Genomic DNA, 20,559 nt, shown 5'->3' with positions numbered 1-20,559 from the left:
AGATAAGGAAGAGGAAAGTGATGAGGAACGCTGGTATCCATTCACTCCTCCCAATTACTAAACATGACCTGTGGATGATCCTGCCCAGGGTGAGTGTGGGAGGCCATGGCTGCCAGTCTGTCGCCCTCGGGGCCCGTCTCACTGTGCTGGGACAGTGTTGGCTCTGTCAACATGCAAGGGTGTGTGTGTGTGTGTGTAGAGACTGAGATTTTCCTCCTCTTTTCTTTTGTTAAACCATGTTGGCTTTGAGGTTGCACTGCTAGTCATTGTTTGAGCTGCACGGAAAACCGATCTCCGTCCCCGCATTATTTGATTTCTCCTCCATATTTCTTTTGCATAATATTCTTTTGGTTTCACTCTGGAGCAGCGTGGCCGGTATGAAACTCCAGATGAAGTGATCGTCCTTGATGCTTTGCGGTCCACAAAGATTTAGACATGAGAGAGAATACTGTGAGGCAGTGTTGGCCTGCGTGTCGGGGCAGCATGACCCTTTACATCATGCGCTCTCCTCTCCCCAGCAGTTAAGGGTCAGCAGCTCCTGGCAGCTATATCCCAGCACCACTAATGCATCCTCTAAGAGCGAGCCCAGTCCTTCCAAAGAAGCTTCACCTGCTCGCCCCGAGACAGGACAGGAGCTTCCCTGTAGCATAAGAGCAACAATAATTGACTGGAAACATTGGAGGGGAAAAAAAGTCTTCATGAGTTCTTGTTGACTTTAGACCTGTGGCCATTTGCAGTCCTGTTTTGAAAAGTTTTGAGAAATATGTCAAAAAGGAGAAACTAGGTGTGCTGAAGGATTTACTGGACCTTCTCCCCCACTGACCCACTGTCACCTTGTCCCCCTGCCTTGTGCCTACCTCTTGTATAAGCATCTGAAAGTCTCGAAAACTTAATAAATCCAACAAGGTGAGGTAGCCATACCAAAGCTCCCCTATTCCTTGAACTTGAGGTTTTCTTCTCTGTACAGGGCAGAAAAACTGGGAACCAGGTTAATACAGGAGTCCATTGGTTGACCTATTTAGGGAATATGCTTTATTTTATCAGCAGCTGATGTGGATATACCAGTGTGCATTGCTGTAAGTATTGTAATGCAAATATCAATGCAAAACAGATTACTGGCTGTTTTTTTAGACAGGCCACACTATTAGAAAAAAACTGCCAATTTCTCAATCAGCCAAGCATTGACAATAAAGCTAATAATAGGCCACTGCTGATACTGCTTTTTAAAGCTGATGTCAGCCGATGTATCAGTTAATTCCTAATTATAATGCTGTTTTATGGATGTGTGAAGATGTTTTTCTTTTTTATGACTCTCGTGTCACGTGCTTTTTGTGTACTTATTTTATGTGATTTTATGCTTGTTCCTATGTGCCTGGTGAAAGAATGAGAATTTTAATCGAAGCCGATTTCTATGAATGGTGAGACTCCGTTTATATCACACACACATTCATGCACACCGATGTTGGGCAGGTGCACCGTGCAAGGCAGCAACTTGTCAATCAGAAGCGGTTACGGGTTCAGTGTCTTGCTCAAGGACACGTCAACAAGCTCTCAGGAGGTGCCAGGGATCGAACCAGGAAGCCTCCGATTATTGAGTGACAGCTCTTCCTCTTCAGCTGGGCCGCCCTTTAATAGCATTATCACAGAAGATAATCACGTTAATCTGACAGTGGGCTGATGTCATGTTTTCCAAAGTGTATGTGTGTGTCTAAGGTGTGTGTGTGTGTTTGTGTGTGTGGTGGAGGTGGGTGTCCTGATTGGGCTTCTCCTGTGCAGTCGGCGAACCTGCTGGCCATCCTCTCCCTCTAGTTGTCTTCATCCTCCCCAGCTGCAACCAAAGCTGCCGCTGCTGTTGCTCTGGCCTGCTGGCTGCTGGTCAATATTGACTCAGGGATTGAAGCAACAGCCACTTTGTCAGGGTATGAGGGGGGCAGAGGCGCTATCTCTATGGCATCAGGTAAAAACACAACATGGCTGGTCATCTCATGTCACAAATACACAGGGATTGTTTTGAAAAAGAACAATGGTAAGGCTGTAAAATTTGGCAGGATGACCCAAAATACTTTACCTTAAATATTTTAAATGTCATGCAGCCACTACATGTAGAAAATCATACCATGGAAAATCCTGTTGTAATACCACAGGAGGTTAAAATAGCATAAAGAAAGTTAAGGTCAGTATTAACACCATATTAAGCATCACAGATACACAGTAAGCCTATGGGAAAATATAAGAATAACAAGTTGATTTATCAATGTAGGAGTAAATCAAGTATGGAGATTGTGCAAAAAAAAAAAAAAAAAAAAATCTTGATAAATAAGCAGCACAATCATGCAATCAAAAGAAAGATGCACCACCTTTCACTGACATTTAAATTAGCCTTATTCAAGCAGAGATGCCTCATAGTGATTATCGATTCTGATTTTTTTTTTTTTTATTTATCATGTTTGCTTGGATTTGGAGTCACACTTCACACAAGCTTTTAGAAACAATTCCTCAGCCTCTAATGCTGGTCAATTAATCAGGATCAGCATAGGGGTTAATAGCAGCGTCACAGTCAAACAGACTGACTCAGTGGAAATAAATGAGCCAAAAAGCACACACGGGCACATTGAGGCATGAAAAGAAAACTTCAAGGTAAGTGTGCAGTCCACCAACAGGACAACCACACAGTTTTTTAAGGTTAAACAAGAGGTGCTGTCAGCAATGCGAGTGAAAAGTCAGATTAGACAGATGCATCAGATAAGCTCCAGTCTGTTGTTTACCAAGACGCGGAGGAAACTCATTAAGCTGATCTCACACCCAGCACCTACTGGAAATGTGTGTTTTCCAGTTTTTCATTCAAAAAAAGTTGGTGGACAGAAAGATCTTATTTTCCCAATGGAAACCGGCACATTAGCGTTTCTGGATGGTTGCTTCTCTTCCTGAAAACACGACTGTTTCCATCATTGTGCATTGTGTATGAAGACGTTCTGTTTGCCTGGACAGAGAAACCACGTTTATCCCCCAGTTATCTATTAATGATGATAAACTGGTCAACTGGAAAAATTTGCATGAGTCCAAAACTCTGTCAGGAATGCTGTCATGCTGAGACGCTGGCCGTTGGTTTGATACCAGCGGTTCGTTATGCACACTTCTGTGATGTAATCATGCAAACATAGGGCCCCTTTTGTGTGAGTGTCAAGTGCCAGGAGGCTGTGTGGCAAGCTCTTGTTGAACTCACTGCTGCCACCTAGTGACAAGTAAGACAAACAGCTCCGGTCACATCCTGCAGGTAAGGCCACTCAGTATGTGTGAATATACAAAAATATATTAAAGCACATGCACGTTGCCTGTGTATATTGGCGCTGTCAAGTCAAAACAGTGATACTGAAATTTTGGTGATTTTCATTTTTTTTTTTAAGTTTGTGGGTTTACCTGCTCTTCTTCAGGTTGAGAAGGTTAGACAACCCTGGGTTTTATGAAAGTTTTTCAAAATCAATCAAATGAACGAGGAAATGCACAGTGGCTGAGCTAAAAACAAGGCCATTTCGTTCACCCGATAGCACTGCATGCACACACACACACGCATATGCATACACACACACACACATGCACACAGTATCACCACTGACCCCATTTTTATCAGCCAAACTGTGTGCCAGGTCCATGTAAGGTGTGTCAGTGTGTAATAAATTTGCAGAGAGAGAGAGAGAGGAAAAAAAAAAAAACATCAACATGTTTAATCAAAGGAGAGCAAATCAGAGCCGAGCCATTAGCTGCTGAACTCAAGGCATAGTCAAACACACATCTACAAGGAAGAGTTTGTGACAAATTACAGCACGATAAGAAGTCTCTTTATTAGGCAATGCATTCTGAAATGCGCGTTTAACGTGGTTATCAGCTACAGTATTTACTTTGCCCTCTTTAACATATGCCATATGCTTTGTGAATTGCTTGTAACGCTTTGTGAGGGCCAAAGTTGGCCATGCCATTTTTTGAATTTTGAATTTTGGAAAGTGTGACTCATACTTGGAGCTGAATGTTCCTTTCCATGTCATGAATGGTTGGTCACAATATTGCGTAAGAATAGCTGTCTGTGAATTTCCATAAGCCAACTTACTGTTAGGAGTGAGAAATACACAGTGTATACTCAAGCAGAGAAAATGACACTAAAAACTACAACAAAAACTCCTCAAGAATCAAACCATCCACTGCTTTTTGCCACAGACGCCCGCTCGAATACATTTTGCAGGTCTCAGCTCAGCAGGACGTCTTGGGCCAAGGTGTACCCAGAAGTCAGCGGCACATGTGATTTTGATCTCCCTCCATGGCTGCCACAGGCTGCCACCCTGATGTTTTTCTTTCTCCTTGTCTCCACAATTAGACATTCAAAAGTAATTACCTGCTCGGCTTCCTCCACGATTAAAGTTGGTTTCACAGCTCCCTTATTAATGCAGGAGCATGCACACCTGCAATTAGCAGCTATGAGAGGTGGAATGTTCTGACTGAAACACTACAGAACAAACACTGATGTGCACACTCGCACACACACACACACACACACACACACACACACACACTCACGGACGCACACAGAATTGCACAATACTAACACAGGCACAAACACAAGACGAGCAAAATGTACATTCATGCATGCACACACACACTGATCAGTATCATTTTTTTATAATGCTGTTTTTACTATAAAAACAATGTGTTGTTTTTTTATTGAATTATGTAATTTTCATTTATTGTAGGCGAAACTGCAGATGGCTACTGTAGCAAAAAAAAAAAAAAAAAAAAAAAGTACCAATCATCAGACCAGTAAATCAATAGGGGAGAGTGGGGTAATTTGTGCCAAGGGGCAAGTAGTGCCACCCCTGTTATCTAGAAAACCATAGAAGAAGTTGGTCATGTGACCACATATTTTTGAAGAGGCATCCATTTCACTCACCCTGCAAAGAAGGGAGACACATGGCTTGAGAGGTAAGGACATTTAAGTTCAAAAAACATTTTTTTGCCCTCCAAAGTAAAATTTCCATGATCGAGGCTTTTTGATTGCTGTGTTTGAACAATTATAGAAAACTCTGAAAACAGTTCACACAGGTTTTAGTACTTTAGTAAGCTACACCATGAGTCTATACAGTTAGCATGATGTTAGCTCAAAACAGCTGGGGGATGCATTTTTTTCAAAATGGTGGGTTTGGGGTAATTTGTGCCAAAGGGCCTTGGGGTAAGTTGTGCCAGTGGCACAACTTGTGATTATATACTATATATTACTTTATTGTATTTTATTGTTATTGTACATTATTTTCTTACCTTTGATCACTAAAACTATTCAGATTCAGATGAAGATGATTTTCAGGTGCTCATTTTGGATTTTTTATTTTGTTCTGGGTGTGTGTTCATGTGGCGCTAGGCCTTGTTATAGAAAAGTGGCCTGTGATCTTGTTAAAATAATAAATAAATGTTAAATAAATAATTTTGTGTTGAATTTGTTTTGCTTTTATATAGCATTATCATTTGTGAGATTAAAATGATCTGTTTTACTTCAGTTATCAATGGCACAATTTACCCCAATATATTCTCTCTAATGGCACAATTTACCCCGCACCAGGGGCAAGTTGTGCCACAAAACCACTTTTTTTTCAAAAGCTATATTTCTCAAACAGTTTATATAAGATCCAAAGTGATTGTTCCCAGGGATGCACAACATCCTAAACTATATGTGCATATTTTAGTTGGAGGCATTACTGTAATCCCCTCGCTTTAAAGGCACTTTAAGTAAAAATTGGCACTACTTACCCCACTCTCCCCTATATCTATTTTTGTATCATTCTTAAAATATTCATATAAACACAACAGAGGGTAGAATTTTTTTTTTAAGAACATTTTTATTTTACATTCCTTTTTTTGCTGTTGAAAAAAATCGTTTTTAAAGAGACTCAATGTCATTAGCAAAATGTGTTCACTCTTACAACCACCCAACACCTAAAGAAGATTTTTATTTTGGCCATAAACACGCCAGCGACTTGAAAAAGTGACAGTAGCTGCAATGACCTTTAGTGTCAAGACTATTTTTTCTGTCAGCAATTTATTTGCCTGGTGTGCCAGACGCAGTAGCAGGTTATCTATCCAAGTCTATAAGCTCTTTTTATTTCTTTCTTTCCTGTTTTTTTTTTTTTTTTTTTTTTGTTAACAGTTAATGTATAACCTAGTGTGCGAGGAATCAGCACATTTCCGTTTACCTCATACACCAATCGATGCTGGTGTGGCTCCACTGCGAGGGAGCTAAATGGGATCATTGTCAAGAGCTTGGAGTTACTCTTCCTTTCCCTTCTTTGGATGGTTGATATGAGCCGGTCACAATCCTGTCTTCTCTGACTGAGTTTGCTTTGTTTTTGGTATTGTTCTCTTCTGTGTAAGCCCGACCTGTGTTCCCCCTGCACACCTTCCCTGCCCCGGGTCATTCGCCCCCTCCCAGCCTATCAGCTCCTTGCCTGTTCCCCCTGTCCACCCACCTGCTCTTTATTCCCTGATTAGTTTTTTGTTGTTGTTATTTTCTGTTCTGTCTTCTGCCAGTTCATTGTCACCTTTGGTTTTATCTCCGGCTCCCAGCCTGTGTGTTGTTCCTGTTACCTTGCATTACCTGTGCTACTGCTTTATACTTGAGTACAGAGTTAAAATCTCAGTTTTACCTCCCTGCTCTGCATTTGGGTCCACTTGCCTGCTCTCACAAATAGGCTGAATTGCTGTACGTAGTCAAATTGTAAGCTGAAAAAACCTCCAAACTACAATTAAAAATGTTTCTTCAAAAAGTGCAGTTCTTGCATTAGAGGCTGTCAAGGCAAACAAAAGGATCCATCGCCCACTGACAACATGGCAATTTGATGCAAGCTGTTAATCTGACACAATACGCTCCTGTTCTTCACACAAGCACAGGGCTTATTTTTACAGTAAACATGGACTTTGATAAGAAGGGTCTCGACGAGGCCTCCTCTGAATCATCTCTGCTCCTTCAGTTTCTGCCTCGTACAATTAAGAATCTGGCCCTGTGCCACCTAATGTGAAACCCAAGTTATCTATTATTTCATGAGTAAAGAGAAAAGCTTCACACTCAATCAACCATGGCGTCTGTCTTGTCACCCTTTGATTGCCTAAAGCACGTACAGTTGCCTTCGCTGCAGTCACCGGACATGACTCTTCATAGCGATAAACCTCTGAAAAGCTGCCTTGTTTCCTCTTACACAAAGTATTTTCACATTAATTCTGATACTATTTTCATATTCGCTGAAATTGCTGTATTGCATCATGTCATTTAAGGCAACAGGATTTGAGAGTTTGCTGAAATAAAAAAAAGTTGTATCAATAAGTCTGCATGTAGCACATGTTTTTATTCAAAGACAATAAGTACCTATGACTGTCGCCTCCCTGTTAGTTACATATTTTCACAGTGTCTGTTTTCTTTTCTTTTTTTTCTTTTTTTTAATCAGCACAGCAGTTCAGGCACGCTCAACTGACAATAATGGGGATGGAGATGGTACTGACGGATCTGCCAAGAACCAACCCACAGAAAGCCATTTTCCAAACCCGCCCCCCACCCACTCCGGTGGACTCTGGCCCCCTGTCTCCACGCTACTCTGCTCATCCCTAAAATTAATTCATCCGCACATCTCTGTCCCTCTAACACCACATTAACCCTGACCACAGGAGGCATCCTGTTGGAAAAAATGTCCCTCTCCAGCTTCACGGTGAAACATCAGTTTGACCTTTCCACCTCAGCCCCTCTCCCTGCTCCTTTCCCACCCTCACATCCAACTCCTCATTGTTTTAGTCTTGCTTCATCTACGTTTCAACACAGGCCAAATGCATATTCATTTTGCTCACTGCTTAGGATGGAGGAGAGGCCAGCAATGTTTAAATAAGCAGAAAAGACCCATCAATACATCAAACACCCTCTGACATAAATTTAACCTCTTATGTAGCTTCAAAAGCCGGAAAAAAAAAAAAAATAAAATAAAAATCCATATTTTATGACAGTGGCACATACATTTTCTGCATCTTCTGGTGACAATGTTTCATTGAAGGTGCATCTCACTCACATTGAGTGAATTATTCAACCCCAAGATGCCACTGTTTTATGACTGCACCACTACATCAAACTATCTGGATTTATTTGGCAAAATTCTATGCTATTCTACTTTTCCCTGTAATTCAACAGGACATGTTTGGTGTGTTTGGAATCACCACTAGAATATAAAATAAAGCTCTGTAGGTTTGTATAAAGATCAGCCACATGGCACAACTCAGCCGGCAATGGCTGAAAAGGTTTTAACCTGAATTTGAGCACCCTCTCTCTAAACATCTCTGTTGTGGCCGTGCAGTTGTGAGGGAGAGCCATTTGAATGAGTCACGCCACACTGGGTGCTTTCTGGAGGACAGAGAAACTGTAATTGGGGGCCATTAGCTGATGCCCAAGACTAGTCATGCAGGGTCGTGTTTGTAGATTGAGACATGGTGAATGCACAGTCCCACCGCCTGTATCAGTATCCCCTACCTGTGTGACCTCCATGCCTCCCCACCTCCCCCCAAACCCCTGCATGACCCCCTCCTCTGTCCCAGACACACACACACACACACACACCGCCCTCGGCCACCCGCTCCCACCCCCCCCTCCATGTCCTCTTGCACTTACCTTGGAGACCTTGAAGAGACTGCAGCCCAACTGAAGCCAAACAGCAATCAAAGAAAACGTCTCTTTTATAACAGCTTTAAAATACTTTAAGGGCAATCTACACCCCATCAATTACCTTTTTGACTGCGACTCCATCGCCTCGTTTTACCTCGGTTTATTATTACGACTGTAGCCAAGGAACGTTTCCATAATTAGTGAATGTGCATTAGCTCTGTGTTGGTTATGAAACTCAGTGCCTCTGTACTTGGACAAGAGCACAACGCAATGTGAAGGAGAGAGGCAGCACCTCACACAGCAATAAAATAAAATAATGGCTATATAAAATGAAGTAAGCAGTAAAGTAAAGTAAAATAAATTTTAAAAAATGATCATCTTTGCTTTATTAAAAAAATGGGAATGAGTGTCTTTGGGGTTGCAAAACTGATATGCTTTTGATGCTAATGCATTTGAATTACTTTTGGCTGTTTCTTATTAACTCCTCATCCGGTCTTGTTCCGAGACACTGACACTAGACTGGAACAGGTGAAACTGCACCGGAAAGAAGGGGATGTTTTTCTCCCTGTATGTAGAATATTTCACTTGTTTTAAGAAAATAAATTTGAGCAGAAGAAAATGTGACCTGAAAGTGGATTTTTTTTTTTTTTCACAGTGCACGGAGGCAGCACAGCAGCACCCTGCAGCCACAGAGCCGCTCAGTGAAGCCGAAGTTTCACAGTCCCTCTCATAAAGCGTCGCCCCGCTTTATGACCCTATTGCCCAACATCACATGCCTTCACTGCTGGGATATGATCTGAGATAAGGCGAGAGGGCGCTGAGACAAGTATCAAGCTCTCTCTCTCTCTCTCTCTCTCTCTCTCTCTCTCTCTCTCCTCTTTCTTGACACTGCTCCCTCAGTCAGGCGGACAAAGACAATGGGGAAAGCTGGCATTCTGGTTTGGTGTCAGTGACGAAGCAACAAACCAAAATCCTGCTGAATGAAAATCTTGCACAAGCTTGTAGCCTATGAAATGACATCTTCATATATAGACCTACGGGGGCAAGTGAGCGGTGTTTTGAAGAGCAACCGACTGCTGCTGCTTAAGAGGATATCAAAGAAAGCTCTGAATCACTGAGAAGCCCTTGTTGCATGCAGGTTTTATAAATCTTGTCTTTATGATAAGCTAATTACCTTATCCTTGACAGCAGCACACAGCAAGAGCAGTAAAGGGGCAGGATTATGAGATGATGGTCCATAAAGGGTTTGGCTCAGATAAGATGGTTTTGTGGGAGTGAAAGAGAGGTCTGGTGGCTTTAGGTCAACAGAAACCAAATATCCTCATTGACAAACCAGGCAAACACAGACAGATATATTACGAGGGACCCCCAGGGGAAAAATCACCACACATGCGATTTTGCTGATCATTTAGGAATCCTTGGTTTTATCAGGAGCAAAGTTTGTGTGTGTGTATGCGTCTGTGTGTGTGTGTTCTTACAGTACCGTCTGCGTAGGTCATAAAAGTATCGCGGCCCATGAAAGGCAGGCATTTCAACCTTTAACCTGCTCCTCCATAGTCATGCTGGATGTTTGCTAAGATCCGGAATGACATCAAACCTGAGCGTCATTCAGCTGTTTGCACAGTTATGTTAAATTTATATGATCATTTTCATTCTGAAAAATAAAAAAAAGTGTGAAAAAAGTGGTTGTGATGCACAACATGTCTAGACTGTGTGTGTTTCTATGCAAACAATCCTGATGAATGAAACCCCCAACCCGAGAGGCCCAGCTTTGTGATGGTTCGAAATGGCTTTATTAATGAGCCGAACTGCGTATGAGCGATACCAGAGCTGAGTGAAACTGCACGGCGTGACTGCCTCGGCAACTTCCTGCATTGCAATGCAAGGCTTCATGGCTGCAGTCCATTCAGAGGAAACCATTAGAACAAACTGCTTTCGGGGGCAGCAAAGCAGACCGGGCATGAACATTTATACGCCAAATCACCTTTGGGTGCCCTACGCAAGGGCAAGCCACACACACTGTTTGTCAGCACACACACACACACACACACATGCACGCACTCATACCCATGAGTATTTCGGTTTAGAGGAGGACAAAGACAGAGAAAAACAATAATACACTTCTGTTACATAGACATCTGATCTTGTCTTACATTGGAATCATCGGCCTCAAATAAAGGGACACAGTCTGATATTCCTTAACTTCTCCTTTAACATTCTCCCTTTACCGCCCAAGCCCCTGTTAAACCAATAACGAATGTGAATTAGTCTCTGCTATAGTGATTTTTGTCCAATCTAAAGTCGTAGGCATGCAGGGTTTATGTATAATTTCATGAAAATATGAGGTGTGAAATATGCCTAAATTCTCAGCGTAATTCGGTGCTATTTCAGACTGAATGCTTCCCTCTGGATTCCTCTCTTATAGAGCTCATAAATACTGCGTCTCCGAGAGATGTTAAGACAGGAAATGCAAAAGCCAGAACATCTTATCACACTTTTTTATTTAAGGAACACCGAGGTTCCAGTTTCATGGTGTGATTACAGCTGACACGGTTACAGCCTGAGATTAGTGGTGTCTAGGAAAAAGAGGACGACCAGCCCATAAAGACAAACTTGATTTGGTTGAATGAGCAAATCTCACGCAGAAATTCAAGTCATGAAACTTCCTCGATCCATAAGAGGATATATCGTCACATAGGAAATGTACATGAACTATATAACACATGAAAATAATAATAATAATACACAACAAAATTGCTCCACTGATCCTTTCGCTGTCTGCGCTTATGCTGTCAAATTAAGATACAAAATTAAAGGTCTACTCAGAGTTCAGTTAATCAGGTTTTCAATCATTTTACAAAGCAATTGGTCAGATTTTTGATTGTGCTCCATAATATTTTTATTGTAGTAATTTGATAAGTACGACCCAGTTTATCTGTTCTTTGCGCTCTGGCTTTGTTTGACGTTTCATCTTACCTCATTATCATTTTTCCACTGAATCTTACATTAAAGATTACACAGAGACAGTTCCTGTGAACCACATAACTTGTAAAAACCACATAAAAACTACCCATAGACAGACAGACAGACAGACAGACAAATAGATAGATAGATAGATAGATAGATAGATAGATGTACTTTCTTCAATCCAAATTGGGAAATTCTTTTCAAACTGCTGTGAAAAAGAAAAAGACTCGAGAAAGAAAGAAACGAGAAAGAAAGAAACACAAGGAGTTTCATCACATAGGAAAAGGTTTCCCTCTTGTGGTCAAATCACTGAACTGCAGACAATCTCATCAGCCATCTCGTGTGGGTTTTTTACAGGGCTTTGTTGAATACTGAGCTCTGATTGGTCAGCCAAGAATGCTCAATTCTAAAGTCATAATCTGATTTAATTTGTTACTTCAGTTTGATGAAACTGCAGGAGCGCCTCTTGTTAACTGATGGCATTTGATATCCTCTGACTTATATAATATGGAAGTGACTGAAGATGATGAACAGGAATGGGGGGAAAAATCCTCTTTGTTTTACGCAAAAACATATGCGACAACTAAATTCAACCTTTTTTTACAGTTTGATTCTATTCTGAAATACAGTGTGATTTCTTTCACTTTCTAGAAAATGTTAAAAATGTCCAGCAACTATAATGAGAGGCTCTACGCTGTACATGTGGTCAGACAATATCCTTCAACAGTCATTTTCATCCACACATACCTCAGGTCCTTGTTTACTTTTCAAGCCGTTTCAGTGTATGTAGAATGTGTCTTGGGCTTGTTTTTTTTTTCATGTGTGTCTTTGAGCAGAGTGCATGTGTTTGTATGTATTTTTTTGATGCTTTTACAGTGTGGTGATACATCACTGGGCCACAGTCAGAATTTGTAGCCCAGTTCTTCATTCTGCAATGGAAAAGAAGCATGCAAAGGGGAGACTAGAAATGAGAATAAGGACTTGTTCGTTCTCTTACGGCCACAACAAACCTTTGAACTCTGTTTCCTTGGTGTTTGTAGCATCATAACACATCCTCTGGTTGGTCTTGGAAAAAGTAAATCATCTTTAAAAAAAAAAATGTTGTCCATTTTTGCTTCACCCAGTTCGGCCAAATGCACAGCAGCCACAGGCATGCAGGACTGAATATCAGTTTTGTGCAAACAGGATGTTCATGGAATGAAACAGTCCAACTTCAGACAACAATGCCCTACGCTCCAACCTACACACACTGTAGGCCTTTTGCATGGCCTGTTGTTGTGATCAGTAGACAGTAAACAGTGATTCATCCGCTATCCGGCGCCTCCAACACCTTTCACAGGTTTCTGCTGAATGTGGCAGCTCCACTTATCTAATACATTTATTGGTAAAAGCACCAGCTAGTTGTTATATTTATTTTATGTGGCTATTACTTAGTTATGTCCAGTTATTACTGCATAATTAATGGCCTGCAATTTAAAGGTTTAGCCATTAATACTGTAGCAAAGTTATCTTAGTCTGTTGGATTTAAAGCTCTTGCTGATAATTTCTCAAAATTTTCCACAAGAAGATATTTCAAGTACATCAGCGTGCATTTTATTGTGAAATCCTTCCTAGAGTCATTACTGATGGGCTGCAGTTAAGCCCATTCAAATGAGCACAAGTAACGGATTCATATTTCTGTAAGATACAAACTGAAATCTGGTCATCCAAATTAGCACAACAGGTTTTTGCCTCAAGAGGTCGTAAAATGTATCTTTGATGTCCAGTAAAAGCTCGCCTTTCAGTCCACTCAATTATCTGTTAAGCCTACATTTTAATTTGGTTCTGACCATGAATTATAGCTCCTTGTGGAACGATGCCAGAGGCAATAAAAGGGAAGCAGCCAGAAACACTGAGCTCTTTTCCTTCTCTTGCTGAGCAAAAAGGAGAATAAGTCTAAATATGAACGAGGCAGATCAGTCTATGATGTGCTTCTGCTTTTAATCTGGGTAAGACATTTGACAGCGTTTTTTTTTTTTTTTTGGCTCAAAAGCAAGTGCAATATCAATTACTTTGTATCAAAACACTGCATGTATCCAGAGATTACTTTGATAATGATTACCTCAGCACCTGGCATCTGGAAGTCAGCAGATATTACACTGCCAATCGCCTCATTTGCGCCTTTACCAAAAGTAGATGTGATGAGAATGTAAGCAAAGCTGACATGTTTCTCCAAAGTAAAGATAACTATTGGCATCACGATTGAAATGCAAAATAAATAAAAATATATAAATAAATATATGTGGTCATTTGATAGTAATTTGTAAGATTACTAGTTTAATCTGACCACAAGACATGGGATTCACATCTACAAATGATAAATGAATGAACTATCACATATGAAACCATGAGGTGCTGCTCATTGTACAAAGCACCACGTATTTCTCAAATAACCACTTTTTTTTTTTAGCTAGTGGCTGACGTGGCTCACATACCCACTGGCACCTCTGTGTGAAATATCTGGCTTTGCCTTCTGTCCCAGATATGGCTCAAAAGCAAATCCCACAAGCCAGAAACTTTCTGCCCCAGAAACTGGACAACATCTTCCCTAAAATAAAAACATTAAGGTGATCTGAAGTAATTACATTTTAAATGTAGGCTATGAAAACAAGACCATGTCATCTCATAGCAGCGACGTGGGGGGAACGTATTCTCCCCTGTAGTAACATTACTGTATCCTAAAAATCATTTTCCCACACAATTTAACTGAACTGTCAATTCCGTTTTGAGGGAAATGTATTGTTGTCAAGGATTCCATGTTTTTGTATCACAAATGTTTCTAACCAACATATCTTGTATATCTTGTCGGGTGGCATTTTAGGCAGTTTCCTTACCTTCAGATACCAAAACAACCTGGTTAAGGTTAGGAAAGGGTCGTGGTTAAGGTTTCGTTTGCTAAAAATGAACATTAAGTAACATAATGTTACCTAAAAACGAACAGAACTGTCGTTTGACACGCGAGTCAAACTCTGGTCTCCCAGGTGCAAGTCATCCGCCAACCCGCCTTCCTCCTTACACGGACTTTAGACTGATTACAAACCTTTGAATCACAAACAAACAAAACACATTCCCTACCACATAACCTTACCTGTACTGACATATAAAACAAAATTTTCCAAAGATTTACAGTCAACACACAAAGCATTGGTGACACCCTCCTGACGCTGAGCTGCAGCCTCTTTTGTATAATTTTCATCTCAACTGTGTAGCGCTTAAAAACCCTTTTCTAACTCATCTGCAACTCTCATCTCCACCTCCTCACTTGCAATTAGTATTTGTTAAGAGAGTACAATATCTAAAAGTGAAGGTATCCCCTAATATTTTGTGCATTCATTATACACTAACCGTACAGCATAGCAGGGACACATGTTCTGTGCATGAAATAAAATAATCATTAACCAAGATGAAAGCTTTGAAGCCTTATTTATTTCACTTATCACATCCACCTAATGTTCTACATGAATGGGAAGAGATTAACAGGGGATTTCTGAGACAATGGAGACACTGGGTTTGCAAAGAGGACATTTTCTGATAGCTCCACAGAGTATCATATAGCACTCACACTGACCTCGGTCTGTCTCTAGAAATAATTCATTAGTCACTTGTCCTTTAATTTGTCGGGTCAGCAATACCGGCTCCTTTTGCTCTTGAATCTGCAGATTCTGTATGGAGACATCAGACAACAGCTATGCAAAACACTGTTAGTAAATGACTACCTGTGCTGGAAAGAGTACTACAAATGTTACTCAAGTAAAAGTGCTGTTACTTTGCTGTTATTTTAGTAGAAGTGGAAGTACGGCTGTGAAAATCTACTGAAGTAAAAGTAACAAGTTGCCCAGTTAAAATGTACTCGGAGTAAAAGTTAGTTACTTTTACATCTGTGTTAGGTGTGATGCAGTTGGAAAAACATGGAAACTAGATTTTTTTAATGGTGCACTGGGCAAAATTGCTCAAAAACGTACAAGCACACAAAAAAGCTACTCAATTACAGTAACATGAGTAGATGTAAGTTACTTCCACCTTGGCTCATCACACAAAAATATTGTCTTCTTGCTGCTGTTCAGCTCTGTGAAAAACACAGCGGCCAGCACATGCATATAGCACAGTATGTCTTGAGATTTAGTCATGTTGTGGCTCAAATCATTCACTGTTTCAGCTCGCTGCACCTATCAAACTGCAGTCCAAGTATGATTTCTGTTCAGTCCGGTGCTTGCAACTATATGCCATCCTGAGTTTTGTTAGTGTGTGTGTGTGTGTGTATGTGTGTGCAGGTTATTTATCATTCCAATCAAACTCAGCACTTGCTGATTTCACTGATTAGCTCCTCTCTAATTGAAGGTGTGCTAATCAGCGAGATCAGTTGATGTAGTGTTTGGTGGGGAGTGATCACCTGCATACACATCAGCACGTCGTTGGAAAGCACTTGTTTATGCCGCGCTTGTGTCGGTACTGATGAGGCAAAGGGATGGGAGGGCAACTTGTTGCTGCAACTTTGAACCTTTCAACTCCAACTGTTTTGAACACCCATGTCCAAAATAATTTTATGAGTTTCAAATCAAACACCAACCAAAAAAGTCATGGTTTATTATTCAAACAAGCCCCATAGGTTATGTAGTTACTATTAATGAGTGGTAATTTGATTGAATCTTGGACTTCCAACAAAGGTAGAGTCGCTGCATTATTAATGCCAACCCTGTTGACATACTTCCACAATTTGATGAACAAACAAACAAACAAAATAAATAAATAAATAAAATAAAATAAAATATCCCACATCCTACTAGTAATCACCACTAGGAGGCTGACATGAATGGTTTGTTGTTGTTTTTTTTCCATCTGGGCCAATGCACCGCTGGACCAGATGAGCTCCATCCGCCCTCCACAGCTGCAGCCATGCTGTGTGCCTCACTGCCTGGGTGCACACAGTGACTGTATGTACTGTACTTTTGTTGTGGAGGGTTATATTTAGTCTTGTCTACTGGCTTGTGTTGTCCTCTTGCATGGCACGAGTCGTCCTTGAACCACATCAGTGCATGATGTTATCTGCTTGTGCCTCTTCACTGTTGTCACTCAAATGCCTGTAGTTTTCTGTACTTGGCAAATGAAATGATTCTGTCTACACTTTTTTCAGATTAAAGACCCCTAAATTGATGTGTGTTAGACCCATGGAGATGGTTAATGTGACTTTGTCCCAGGGACCCCCTTCTAAAAATGTACATATATGACAAAATGATGCAAATGGGTGACTATACTGTATGTATGAAGGTAAAAATTTAATATGAAAATGATCGAACTAGCCACACTTTTCCTGATTATGCTAAACCTCACTTAGCTCTGTGCAGAACCTCTGTTGACCCCCAGACCTCTATTTGGGATCCACTACTGGACCCTAATTTCTATATAGCCTATTGACAAGGAACAAATGATGAAAAAATAAAAGACCACAATGTAATAAGTCAACAATGAGGTTCTATTTTATTGAGTTTATAAGATTTTGGTTCTGTAGTAATCTACTGGATAATTCTAATGAAGTGCAATTGTACTCAAGCCAGTTACAGTTGAGAGCAATGACAGGCACACGTTTTGTGCAAATTTAACAGCACTGGAATGGCTCCTACATATACACAGCAAAAATACATGCCAGAGGAAAACAATACTAAATCAGTTTACACTGACAATAGTTAGGAAGACTTTCCTTGAAATCAATGTTGATCCAAGCAAACACTTGAGAAATACACATTTCATCCACTGCTGGAATACAGGAAAGGACAACTGAGTAAACATTCAGTCCTTTGTCACAACAAGAAATGTGTGATGTTACCCAACTGCGACTAATTCCCTCCAGACTGCAATCCCAAAGAACCCATTTCATCAGCATTCAGACATTGTGCACTGCTATTCCAAACTGATTGTATCAATGTTGACATGACCAAATGAAAACCAGAAAAATCAGTGTGTTCGACAGGTCGCACACCGCTTTAAGTAGCAAGTTTGAACTCTTAATGCAATGTTTGTTTTTTCCTGCATGTCTGGCAGTAAACTGGCAAAGCAAAAATAAAGGATCGGGGTGATGCATCTAGATGGTATCACGAGCCACGTTAAGACAATGCAACCATCTGACAGACAGGGGCCGTCGTAGAGTTTAAACTACCGTGGGCCTGTGGGGGGCAGATGTATTCTCCAAATCACCCTTTAAATGCTTGTTTGTAGCAGTTTTGGGGTCAAAGAACAGTCACTGGCTCAGCTTAATCTACATTTGTATGACATTATAAACAAAAGCGAAACTTAAGTTATGCAAATTATTTAGCTCCAAGACAAGTGCTCCCTTATTTAATGTCTGATGATATCCGTTAAAATTAAATCATGGCAAGAACATGCACAAACACAGGTTTCGGTAGGGGACTTGGGAGATTTTGGTAAAGAGGCTATAGTGTTAATATTTGGGCATTACAGGCTATGGTGTTTGTATCCAAGCATTATTTGCTCCACCTATTCACAGTGAAAATTAACGGGTATGGGGGAAAGTGGGGACTGTTTCATTGATGATAATATCCCTGCAAAAGCTTGCACTGGCATACTTGTGTTGGTTGGTAACTGTAAAGTCTGATGTAATGACAACATTTTGGCTTTTTGAAAAGTGGCCATGATGAATGCATACCAATGTTTTTAAAATGACCTGTTGAGCTGTTTTTAACGCAAATATTAAAATTTTGTCAAAGGAGCTGCTGAAGAAAAAAAATCTTCAAATTGGTAAAATTGTGCCAATAAACTATGAACTCTGTATGGTGTAGCTGTAATTCTTCTGGAGACCAGGAGAGGCCTTACAGTAAACCCTTAACCCAACTTCTGTTGTTACTCACATCTTGTATTTTGGTATTGTGTTGATAATGTGTTGTTTCAACTGGTGCACATGGTTTGATTTTTTTTTTTTTTAAACACACATCGAAATTGACAGATGTCAGAGCGTTATTTCACAGGATTTGGCAATGCCACTTCTGAAGGAAAGCAGATGCACCACTACATTCTCTAGCTTTCCTTTATTATACAATCAAGGGCCACGTTTAATCTTTTACGACCTAGATTTAACAGCGTTAACAAAAACTACTTCAGTTGCATTCAAATGGCAACTGCCAAAAAGTAAACTTATTGTAACATACATATTAAATAGTGTATAGTCCATGCAATTGCGCACGGCCGGTTTGCATCAATATGGTATGTCATTATTTGTGTATGGGAGACATCAGCCACCAGTGCATTCCCGATATGGTTCAGGGAGAAGACTCCACACCTCAAAGAAACTCTCAGCCGGATTTGAAGAGCAAGATGGCCACTTGGCCCAGGTAGAAGTAAATGAAATGCTTTGTCTCGTGGGTCACATAGCTGCCGAAGTTCCTCCCAACAATGCAGTGCCATGTAGGGTTGTACTTCTTGTCAAACTCCTGCAAGGGTAGAGGAGAAGATTTATTTGAAGCAAGCGGCTGCAGATGCTGCCTGAGACAAACTTATTGGCCTCCTTGTTAGATCAAGACGAGCAAAGGCAGAGGCAAGTGGGGATAAAGGGGGGGATCAAGAGTTGTTTGTTCCTGCACAACAGGCCCAGGTTCCACACACCCACATCCACACACACACACACACACACACAAAGCCACATGATGAGCAAATGTAGTGCCTGTGTCACCGGTGTAAAAGCCTACAGCTCCAGGCGAAAACGCTATCCTCGGACGTGCCATGTCCTCTCTCACCTTCTTGATGTAAGCTGCAATGTCCTTCTCTATGTTGTACTTCTCCATGGCCTGGGTGGCACAGTCCACGGCGTCCTGCTGCATGTCCTCAGACATGTCTGCGTTCTTGATCACAGCTTTCCTGTCAGTCATGTCGTCAGCTGGGAAGACAACACATTCACTCGGACTTGCTGCTGCACTGAATTTAACACCACACGTGGTGATTGAACGTGCAAACACTGACACTTTCCCAGGCCGTCCGGATCCATCGTCAATCGCGGCGGGCGGACGTCAGGGGACACAAATCATACGCAGAAAACTGGCCATTTGATAAAGTGGAGGCAGGCTAATTATCCCTATTAACACACTGGCTTATATTCAATCGTCAACATCTCCCACTAAGACCATGACTTGAGCGTTGCATAGATTGGCTGCGAAACTTGATACAGGTGGAGTTAAATTACTTGGCAAAATCACTTTGCGATACGGGCAGGTTTTTCTACATAAGCAGTTTTAATCGCAAAGTGGTGCCATTTTCACCTTTAACGCTCCTATTTGCACAAAATAAGCCTGGCCGTGGTCGCCCAACTCCACACATGCCACACAACCCACATGCCTGCTCAGCCGTAGCCCAAATAAATTAAGCCACATTTCATTAATAGCACAGCATCGGGATAAACTGGAATCAAATTGTGGAGACATGCAACTCAATGTGCGTCTTGTATAGGTGTACAACGCCAAATCTGTCACTCACCTTTAAGCGGGCTGCCTGAGCACTTCTGTCAAAAAAATTTTGGTGTTTCGCCTGGTGAAGAGGTTGGATAGGTTTTGATGTTGCTGCGGCTAATTTTTTTTTTTTAAGATTTAGACAATAAGTATGTAGGTAGGCTGTGTGCACGGCTATTACAGCTCCCCCGCCCTCTGCTGCTTGCAGCACCCTTCCATTGGCTGAGGAGCAGCCTCGGTGTGTTGTAAGCGTTTTCCTCCAGCTCCTCTCTGCCAGCATCTTATTTCATCCCACAATGCATCATTGACAGTACACCACCGGGCTGTGGGCTAAAAGCAGTGAGACCTTGGCAGCAGGTATCCCCAGGCTTCACTGGAGCAGCAGCAGCTACCATCACAATAACTACCATCTCCAAATCATTTCAGTAGAAACAC

General features: G+C 41.2%; 1 protein-coding gene across 2 annotated transcripts; it reads right to left on the bottom strand.

Annotated features, from left to right (window-relative positions):
• Positions 1 to 17,129: 17,129 nt before the first annotated feature.
• Positions 17,130 to 20,398, bottom strand: dynll2a (dynein, light chain, LC8-type 2a). Of its 2 annotated transcripts, none has more exons than XM_030066670.1 (3): positions 20,153 to 20,398; positions 19,420 to 19,559; positions 17,130 to 19,116 (listed from the first exon to the last, which is right to left on the bottom strand). In XM_030066670.1, the coding sequence occupies exons 2-3, from the start codon at positions 19,549 to 19,551 to the stop codon at positions 18,979 to 18,981; spliced, it is 270 nt and encodes an 89-aa protein (XP_029922530.1). In that variant the 5' UTR covers positions 19,552 to 19,559; positions 20,153 to 20,398; the 3' UTR covers positions 17,130 to 18,978. The 2 variants fall into 2 exon arrangements, with proteins under 2 accessions (XP_029922530.1, XP_029922529.1); XM_030066669.1 differs by lacking the exon at positions 20,153 to 20,398 and adding an exon at positions 19,643 to 19,993.
• Between the last annotated feature and the right edge of the window lie 161 nt (positions 20,399 to 20,559).

This window comes from Myripristis murdjan, chromosome 13 (assembly GCF_902150065.1).
Source record: "Myripristis murdjan chromosome 13, fMyrMur1.1, whole genome shotgun sequence".
NCBI classification, from domain to species: domain Eukaryota; kingdom Metazoa; phylum Chordata; class Actinopteri; order Holocentriformes; family Holocentridae; genus Myripristis; species Myripristis murdjan.
Note: the sequence above shows the minus strand (reverse complement) of the source record. Positions and strands in the feature narration are given on the sequence as shown.

Excerpts from the sequence above, each read along its gene's own strand:
- dynll2a (XM_030066669.1), bottom strand. The coding sequence starts at position 19,667 with ATGGATCCGGACGGCCTGGGAAAGT. Across the intron at positions 19,560-19,642 it reads TCCGGACGGCCTGGGAAAGT|CTGACGACATGACTGACAGG; the intron begins GTCAGTGTTTGC and ends TTGTCTTCCCAG. Across the intron at positions 19,117-19,419 it reads TTGCAGCTTACATCAAGAAG|GAGTTTGACAAGAAGTACAA; the intron begins GTGAGAGAGGAC and ends CTACCCTTGCAG.